The sequence below is a fragment of the Netta rufina genome (assembly GCF_964035555.1).
Source record: "Netta rufina genome assembly, chromosome: 13".
In the NCBI taxonomy this organism is placed as follows: Eukaryota; Metazoa; Chordata; class Aves; order Anseriformes; family Anatidae; genus Netta; species Netta rufina.
In genome coordinates, this window is record NC_140136.1 from 3288883 (window position 1) to 3298673 (window position 9791).

The 9791-nt window shown below is 44.2% G+C and overlaps 1 protein-coding gene across 1 annotated transcript; it reads right to left on the minus strand.

Annotated features, from left to right (window-relative positions):
* Window positions 1–562: 562 nt before the first annotated feature.
* On the minus strand, window positions 563–9565 carry LOC311214091 (uncharacterized protein). The gene is made up of 12 exons (XM_084294507.1): window positions 9338–9565; window positions 7859–7993; window positions 7167–7291; window positions 6794–6862; window positions 5792–5905; window positions 5396–5511; window positions 4801–4856; window positions 3306–3358; window positions 2554–2681; window positions 2204–2360; window positions 1031–1109; window positions 563–798 (listed from the first exon to the last, which is right to left on the minus strand). Exons 1-12 carry the CDS (start codon window positions 9539–9541, stop codon window positions 751–753), a joined length of 1284 nt encoding a protein of 427 aa, XP_084150633.1. The 5' UTR covers window positions 9542–9565; the 3' UTR covers window positions 563–750.
* Window positions 9566–9791: the final 226 nt, after the last annotated feature.

Consider the following 9791-nt stretch of genomic DNA (forward strand, 5'->3'; position numbering starts at 1 on the left):
CCTCTTCTGCTATAGCATTGCTGTAGTAATAAGTGCAAAAACTCTTTTGAAAAGGAGAAAGTCTTCTTAAAATCTATTTAATTCTCCTTCAGTGTTAACTGAAGCAGATAATAAAATATGTATGTAATGTATATGTATATTATATATATATATAATCTTCCACGTAACTATTTGTTTTGACATATTATAAGTAAACTTAATTTTTAGTAAATAAGGGCAAGATGTAACTGGGTAGAGAATGGACTGTAGGTTACTTTGGCCAGTGACTAACGTGGATGTTGTGATGAATACGGCATCTAAGCTCAAGTGAATGATGAGAAATTCAGCTTGTTATTGTAATTGAACTACCAGACCCTGGCTTCCCTTCAGACAAGGGAAAATGTGTTTGTATCACTTATTTCATTAGCCTATACATAAATGCTCTTCCTAGAGGACACCTCATTTAGATGCGTTTTCTCCTAGTTCTTCAACTTCTCATGCAGTTACAGACAAGACTGTCAAATCAGTGTAGTTTCCTGTAACAACTTATGCCCATGTTTTAATGACTATAACAGCCAGAGAGTTCAGAAAGATAGAGCTTTATTTCAAAAACGAATCTGAAGGGACAGAGGAACTGCTATGTGGGGGAGAGTTCCATGTAGCCCCATGTCCTGGTCTTCACGGTGTGGAGCAGACGGCAGTTCAGGAAAAATACCAAAAGACAGAGCGTAGAGCAATCCTTCCTTGTGCAAACTTTCTGCAGTCAGCTGTTCAGAAATTTCCTCTAAATTGCCTCCAGACCACCACGGTTAGCAACCACTAAGAGTAAAAAGTAAAAAGAGATACAAGTAAAAATGTATCTCATTTTTCTCCAAATCCTCTCACAAATTCTTTTCCTCCAAATCCTTTCACACCCTTGACCTCCTGTGATTTTGAGTCCCATACTCAACACCGTGCATTTTGCAGGAAATAGCATTTCTTGAAAGCTGCTGCCTGTTAATACCACTGGGACAAGCCTGAAAAAAGCTCACGGAGGAGAGCTGTCGCTCACAGGGTGCTGGGAGGAAAGGTTGGGTCCACTGGCTTTGGAACCGAGCTGCAAATTCGGAATCAGCTGGGCGGCTTCATCCCTGCAAGAAGAACAGAGATGCTGAGCTGGCATCCTGTGGCAAGGTGGAAGAACCAGACCCCCTCTTTTTATTTTCTGACATGGTTTTGATTAGGAAGTAAATATGAGATAGGAACCAGGCATATTTTGTCAGAATTGTCAAATTTAGCCTGCCTGGGGTAGGTCTAGAAATCTCCAGGACAGTCTGGAACTACAGAGCATGCCTTGTTTGAGTTGTACCTGAGGCTTTCCATGCAGGGTCTTCTCCTCCACAATGCAGAGTTTAGCAGCCCATGAAGGGAGTGAAACAGGTATCTGGCAGCAGCTACAGGCCAAGTTTTTCAAGTTCAGTGTGCATTTTGGGGCTTAGTGACCTATTTCATATGCTTTAGAAGTGTCTGCTCTTCAGAAGGAGCTGAGCTCTCAATTTTCTGAAAGTCATCCGTGGCATCTGCTCTGACAGCCAATTATCAGTGTTTATTTTAAAAGGCAATCTAAATGTAAACAAGCAAACTTGTCTTTTTTATGAGAGAAAAGACTCAACAGGGAAAAGGCTCCAGTAAAAAATGGAGGTAATTGTGTCAGGAGAAACAGCAGCTGACTGAAAAGCATGTATTTTGTCGATATAACCCTTTCACCTAGAAGAGGCATTCCTGTATTGATTTTCTGAACATTTATCTGTGTTTTTCTCTAGTCTGACACATAGCTGTGTGAGCAAATTTCATTCCGTAAATGGTTAGCCTGCTGTTTTGGGTAGAGAACTCATTCTATTTAAAATGTGAAAGAGTGCCTAAAAAAGGTGCTCTCCAGAGTAAAACCTCCACTGGCATATAAACCTATATGGAGACCTATATAAATACCTACATAAATCTGTATAAGTAACAACTGAACAAATGCCTAAGGTTTGTTTGCATGCACAAAGTGCATGCAATTGTTCTTTTTCAAATAACATGTATTCAAAGTAATAAACTTATTAAGCATTAAATGAACAACATTTCTTTACACAAAATAAAAAATCTGTGCATTTACACTTCAGCTATGTGTGGAGCTGTAGCCACATGGGTCAACAGAAGAGAATGGGAATTCTCTACCTCTTCTTGCCCACCATTATTTTACCTGTAATAAAATTCAGCCAAGCCCCAGCCTTGTGTTAACCCGTTCAGCTGGAAATCTGCAATGCACTCATGGAAAACGCCACTTCCAGTCAGGCCATTATACACCACAGGGCAAGCTTGCTTATCCAGCCTCGCAGAAACATCAAAGTATTTGCCACCTTTAGTAAAAGTAAAAAAGGAAGAATGCCTCCAGTCTTCAATCTTTTTTAATCTATAAAAATTACAAGCTCTACTATTTTTACTTATGGTTCTCTTCTTATGCTTTTGTAAAGAGCAATAAAAAGCTCTCTGCTTTGTAAATTGCCTAACATCGTTGGCCAAGGCATATTTTCAGAACTGTGTTTAGCTTACCAGCAGTAAAACTGACTCTGTATTCATCCCTGATAATACCATCATCAGCCATCTCAGCCAGCGAGGCGTTGGACCACTCAATCCCAGCCTTCTTCCCATCAGGGAAAAAAACATAACCTACGGTGAGGCTGAAGGGGAAAGAAATGGAGCAGAGCTAAAGTGCAACCACAGCTCAGATGGACCAGCATGCTGGCCTTCCAGAGGAGCTCAACATCAAGCATGGCCTCCACCCTGGCCAGCAGCAGGAATACATAGAAATGGTTATATTTGGGGATCTTGTGAACGCTGAGCAGGGGGTGCCATGCATGCAGGAAAGGAGATGAGGAGTGCAGGGCTGATTGTGAAGTGAGGACAGACAGGCTGGTCACTTGGTCCCACTTGGTCACAGAGCTGAAGGGCCAGGAATGCAGGGATTTAAGCTCCCCACCCTCCCCAGAAGCACAACATTAGGCTGAAAAATAGCTGGAAGTGCTCTATTTGTATTTCTAAATCATCTAGACAGTAAGACAGACAGCTGCATCAGCCAAACAATAATTGAGTGGAAAGGAAGCAATCAGAGGTAAAAGCTGTCCTTCTAACTAATTGCAAATGGAAAACTCGGCAGAGGGAGTGGAAAGCATGAAAAAAAGGGTGTGGATGGAAATCTGGCTATGCGGATTTAAAGCAAGAATGCATAAAGTTATCTTGCAGAGCAACTTCTGTCACCTTTGAGATGCATGTTTTCATCCGTGTAAACTTCCTTGGTTACTTACTTAGTCGTGGTAGCTGGCATATTTATAACTGTTAAATGCGCTGCAGTCCCATCCTGAAACACAGCAATAAAGAAAAAGCAGCCCGATTTGTGTGGATCATATGCTGGCTTGACCAAGAAGACACTGGATACAACTCAGATTACGCAGGGTGCTATTACTTGATACTTTTAAATCTTCTCAGTACATCTTCCATGAAAATCTGGCTGCAAATGAAAGTCCAGGAATATAAACCAGACACATTATGGACAAATTAAGGACAGTAATGCAATTAAAAGTCCACAGAAAGCAGACATAAAAGGAGGGAAACAATACGTGCAGAGATCTCAGCTAGCTGTGTTCAAAACCGCTGGGCAGCCTCTCAAAATTGGCCCTGCTTTGACCAGACATCTCTTCTAACCTTACTATTCTATGCCTGAGAGCAGTATGCAGGGAAAAGGTTAAAGAAGAAGAAGCTGGAATCTCATGGTTTTATTCATTTTTATTCCGTCCTTGAGTCTGAATCCCTCCATGCTCTGTTTGAGCTGCTTGAAGGCAAGTCTAAGTCTATGCTGCCATGTTATAAATGTACACATACTCCAAACTTCAATCCATGATTAATTCCTTTTTAACAAACAGTCAGCTAGCTTTTAATTAAGAGGGGAAGAGCAGCAGCCATCTTAAGTCCTGAATAACTATAAAGAAAAAGGAGAGATTAATGACTGATTAAGCACACCACAGCACAAATCCAGAGTCTTATTACAAGGTAGACAGGCATACGGTCAATCACATCAGTGACTGGATTATGGGATACTGTATGTGGGATTTTCCAAGGTGTGTTTTTCTCTTGGCCAACATATACCCAGGAAAGAATTTTTCTTCTGCCTTTGGTCTTAACTCCTGTAATGCTGCCTCTAACAGTGAGTTTAGACTTCTTTACGCCTGCACTGGTGAAGGAAATGCCTTTTCAGAAGCATCTGCTCGGGTTGCATGCCAGCTTATATTGACAGGGTTCAGAATTTCCCCAGGCTGTGATCCCAGCAACAATGCTCCAGCACAGCCACAACGGCAAAGCAGGGAATTAGAGCTGAGCACAGGCAGAAATATTTGCTGACTGTTGTCATAAAGGCTTAAGATGCCTACAAATATGTCAGGCTCAGCAATGCATCACCTCCACTGAGCCCTGGGTATCTGCAGCAGGAGAGAATCTGTCCTGTAAAGCTGCCTATTTATTTTTATTTATTTATTTATTTTTAAAGCCAAAACAAAGAGTTTCAAATTGCCAAAACAATTGTTGGTTCAAACCATGTAGCAAAATCTCAGTTTTTACACACATGGCTCTGCTTTTGAGAGGTGCTTGAAGCATTGATACATGCTAATGACAGCACCGGTTAGCACTACTGATCGCACACCGTGGTTGATCCCAAAGCATTATGTCCAGATACTCAAATATGACTGATACATTCAGAGACACCTCCAATGCCATGGTTAAATAGCATATCGGCATGTTAATACCTACCTCAAAACGTGCCAAAATCATAACGTAACGGTAAATCTCAGACCAGTTCCGGACACCTGCAATGAACAAAGTCACCCACCCTAAAGTTTGCCATTGCTGGAAAACATGAAGCAATATAACTGAATTAACATTAACTTTGGATAAAGAAGTCCTCCACTAGCTGATAGCATGTTTAAGCATACACGCGCTCCCAAAACGGCAATGGAATTGTTCCTCTTTTTCCATTAATACAATGTCACTAGAATTGAAAGGGGAGCAGAGTAACATGCCAAGTCAGACTGACAACAGGTTTATATATTGAACAAAACTAGGAAAATGTCACCAAAAATATTTTACTATCTCAAAGCATGTCAGTGCCTTTGCAGAAGCTCAGGAGGCTTGAATGGACCAAATTCCCTCCATCGCAAATCTCTATGTTCATCTGACCCAGCTGACAAATGACATTTAGCCAGAAAAATGGACTTTCCTGTGAAATGTCTTTACTTATGGCCCTTTGTGAAACCGGCTATTTCTAAAGACAATCTTTAGCCTGACTGTCCTAGCAGTAACAGCAGTAAAGGCTGCTGAGCAAGGGAATTGTTTCTGCTGCTGTTACCATAAGAGTGGCTCCGAATGCCTTTGAGGGAAAGTTCAGTTTTCTCATGATTTTCTATTTCAATTTCTCCAACAGACTGGCCCCACTGCTCATGTCGGAAATGTTGTTCCCTTTGTCTAGAAGAAAGAAAAGAGTGAATCGACACAGGCAAAATCAATAAAGCTGCTGGTAAGGAGGCCACAGTGCTGATCTGATGGATTAACATCCCAAAACAAAGGAGAGATTTCAAGAGCATCTAGCTCACAGCTACACCAGATTCTACACATTAGCAAACACTTTCACATTTCCCAGTTATAGTACAAAATGCTTGTTACGTGTAACAACACAGGCCAGACCTTCAAGAGGTCTGTAGAATAATTACTATTAACCCCAGAAGACCTTACTCTTGCCTCTCACTTTTTGACCCTTTGGAAGAACTCGATGGTCCATGGTTCCTGGGCAAAAGCACGGGCAAATGTGCTGGGGTGACTGTCGACACTGAAGTTGAAGACTTCTGTGAAGTTCTCCCAGCTAGGAAGAGAAGGGAAAACCAAAAGGCATCATTAGCTTGCAGGTCGCACAAGGCCAAGTTGGGCACTTGCTACTCTGACCACGGTGACCACTGAATGTTATGGTGTTAGGAAATTTCTGATTTTTGTCTTTTTTGTCATGTTATTACTTTTCAAAGGAAACAGAGAATGGAAATGACGGCCTGTAGAAAAGCACAGCAAGGGTCCACAGATTAACAAGGAAGGGAAGCTGGAGGGGCAGAGCTTCAAGCAAAAGGATAAGGATGCTGCTTTGTCTCATGTGGTCTGTTCAGAGGTACAAATGCAGCACTCTGCCAGAAATGCTGTGCTACTTCGACAGCAAATCATTTTTAATCAGGCAACTAGAGTCCATAAACCAGGTAGAATTTGCATTGCTGGGAAGTGATGGCAGAACAAGAAAGCAGAGGCAAGGGTTTACTTTGTGCACATGCCCCTTTGAAAACAGTAACTATGTGGAAAAGAAAAACAAAACCACAAATAAATATTTCTGAAAAAAGAACGTGGTTTGGAGCTCTTAGTCTGTTTCCTAGTTGTGTGAGCAGAGCTCCTATGGAAATATATGCTAGAATCATTCCACGACTGTTAATTGTTCAGGCTTTATTTCTACTATTAATAGGAAAAATGCAGGAAACAATGCCAGCAGCAATGTATTTTGAGATTATAGCACTCTGTAGAAGCTCCAAAATCCTTTTAAAGCAGTTTCTCCAAATAAAAATACACCAGACATTGAAGTCTTTGGTGTGATAACTTCCTAAATAACAAATAGTGAGGTTACCACTTTGCAGTCAGTTTGGTTTCATTTCCTGAAGAACCAAACCTCTAACCACAAACCTCCTATACATCCCAAATCAAAGTGAAATGCTCTTACTGAAGAGAGAATTTAACTGGTACAAGTTCTCCTTCTTCTTCACTCCACTGCTGTCGGAAGGGACCTTTTCTGTAAGACAAAGCACTTGTAACATCCCTAAACAAACAGCAAAATGTTCCTTACACATTTGATAATGGAACCAACAGGAGACACTGCAGAAGAATGGCGTTATTGTGTGCTAAGGTAGAAGAGTAATCCTCTATTACAACCCAGCACTGGTTGTAGATATTACCAGCTGTATTTTCATTACTTAGCAAGCATCGTGTGCTATTGTTACCAAGTAGCATTTGGTTCAAGTTGGTTAATTAAATTTTCAGGTAGTGATCCAAAAGCCTTGGTCTTCTGTGTATGAAACGATAAAGTGCTGTAGTACCTAAGTAATCCATCGAAGCTTATTTTCCAGCGTGCTTGGAGCTCTAAGTACTCAATAGTGAGCCCTCCTCCACTCCAAATCTCTTCAGATTCGTCACTCACCATCATGTTTGGATGTTGTGGGTGCTAAAAAGACATTTCAGGAAAACATTTGTGTAAGTCTTATCTGGGGATGCAACACTGGTCAGTTCCTCACTGATAGTCCTCTGCAAGAGGAACATATGATTGAATTGGCTTTTCAGTTCTGCCTGCTTTCTGGTAGCCACATATTGGAAAAGGAAAATTCCATCTAAAACACCAGAGTTATCAGATAGCGTGTTATTGCTTCAAATGATACAATTGAATTACTTGTGTGAAGGGAGGTGACCAGGTGACTGTAAAAGCCCAGCTCCTTATGCTAGTGACTCTGCCAAACTTACAGCCAAGCAGATTCAGAGCGCAGGGCCTGTTTTTCTGCCACTGAGTGCTGCTGTTATCACTGGAAGAGAACTCCAGAGACAGGCTTTAAGAAGGAAGACAAGACCAAGCATCACTTGTAACATCAGTGCCTTTAGTCACAGCACCAATGTTTTACTGCTAGGACGTTAATGTAGCGAAGATGCAGAGCACATTAATTTTTGACTGGGCTCCTAACGCAGGTTCAAGATGCGAGTTAAGCACTGCTCTTGAATGTCAGCCCACTCCACCACTTACTTCAAACTCTCCTATCCCATCCACCCTCAGGAAGAGCCACATCTCACAGATCCCGTGAGGGCGTTTGGCAAGGCGAGCAATCACAAAGGTCTTGTTGGTCTCCACAAAGCCCGTGAAGTAAACTGAATCGAATGCCTAGGAAAAGGAAACAGATTTCAGCTCCAGCTGGAGGCAGGAAGGGAGGGGGAGAAGACGAGTAATTCTTTGTTTTCCATGTTTCTTTTGGGGAGCTCAGTTTTACTTTCACTTTCTGTATTTAATACCACACCGTTCGTTGACCCAAAAGCTTTATCCCGTTCTTCTTTAGCCATTTCCTCATCACGACCAACTCAGAAAGCAGAGAGAGAGCAGGTGAGAAGCACTTTAGAGAGGGACTGTAATTATCACGATAGCCACAGACAAGGAGAACTATTTCCAAGAAGCAAGATGACTATTTTGCAATGGGATGTTCCTTCAACCAAAATCCTTACAAAATGTGTCCTAAAAAAGACTATCTGTGTAAAAGGAATTTAGCCCCAAATATGCTGCTTCCCCATCTAGCTCCAAATTGAATACAGGACAACTTATATTTACAGGAAACACAGAACTGACAATGAAAAGAAAGAAAAAGAGAGCAAGCCATTGAAAACCTAGCACTCCACTGCCATGATGAACACTTGGGCTAGGGACAGAAGTCCACAACTTCAAATTCAGATGTGTACTTTCACATGTATGTGCGGAACACAAAGTTAACTTTCCCAAGATGGAACGTGGAAATTAAGATTTCTGTATGCATGTTTGGGCATGGATAAAGTTCTGCTTCCAAAAATCTATCCATCGTAAGATGGATACAGGCTCACAGAGTGAGCCTACTGGATGCCACATGGATCATTTCTGGGAAGTTTTTCCAGATCATTTTTGACCTGTTTTGTAACTGCTGCTCCAGGTCAAAAAGTGATCTGGAAAAAACTTCCTTCTGGACGGTTTCCTTTCTGGAAAAAAACAGCAAGGGACAGTCAAGGTGCCCGCCCAGGGATGTGTTGAGCAGAGAAGAAGGATGTGGGTCAGGCGGTGAGGGATGCCCAACATCAGGATGCAGGGGCTGGGGGCTCCTGGGAATGCAGGTCCTGGAGGTGCTGGGGTGCAGGGGATGCAGAGAGGTGTGGGTCCTGCACATGGAGGTCCTGGGGGTCTGCATCCAGGGGGAATGGGAGTCCTGTGGGCATGGGGACAGAGGGGATGGTGGTGCTGGGGATGGGGTTGCAGCGGGACAGGGGTGCTGGGGAGATGGGGTGCAAAGAAAAGGGGGTGCCAAGGAAAGGAGTGCCAAGGAAAGGGGTGCCAGGGAAGGGGGTGCCAAGGAAAGGAGTGCCAAGGAAAGGGGTGCCAGGGAAAAGGGTGCCAGGGAAAGGGGTGTCAGGGAAAGGGGTGCCAAGGAAAGGGGTGCCAGGGAAGGGGGTGCTGGTGAAAGGAGTGCCAGGGACGCTGCAGGACACTCACATGGGGGTCGGGCCAGATCAGGCGCGGCCTGCGGGGCTCCTCGGTCCCTCCGGCGACCACCCTGTGCCGCCAGGCTCCGTGGAAGAGCAGGAGCCCGGCCAGAGCCCAGCGCTTCAGCGGGACCCGAGCTCCGGGACCGGCCGCCCTCAGCGCCCCGAGAAGCGCCAGCAGCGCGGCCGCCAGCAGCGCCAGCAGCGCCGGCATCGCGGGGCCGGCCTGGGGGGATCCCGAGCCGGGCCAGGGAGTCCCGGAGCCGGGATAGGGGCCTCAGAGCCGGGATAAAGGTCTTGGAGCCGGCCCGGGCTGCTCGGAGCCGGGCTGGGAGCCGCAGCAGGGCCTCGCCCGCAGGGGCAGCGCCGGCTCCGGCCGCCGCCAAACCCCGCCTCGGAGCCGGCGCTGAGGGCGCTTTGGGCGGCTCGGCCCTGCGGGTGGAGGTTGAGGCCGTTCCCTGATG

Coding starts and splice junctions, on each gene's coding strand:
- LOC311214091 (XM_084294507.1), bottom strand. CDS start 9,541: ATGCCGGCGCTGCTGGCGCTGCTGGCGGCCGCGCTGCTGGCGCTTCTC. Junction 6,863..7,166: donor AGCTTCGATGGATTACTTAG/GTACTACAGCAC, acceptor TTTGTCTTACAG/AAAAGGTCCCTTCCGACAGC. Junction 799..1,030: donor ACCTTTCCTCCCAGCACCCT/GTGAGCGACAGC, acceptor TTTTACTCTTAG/TGGTTGCTAACCGTGGTGGT.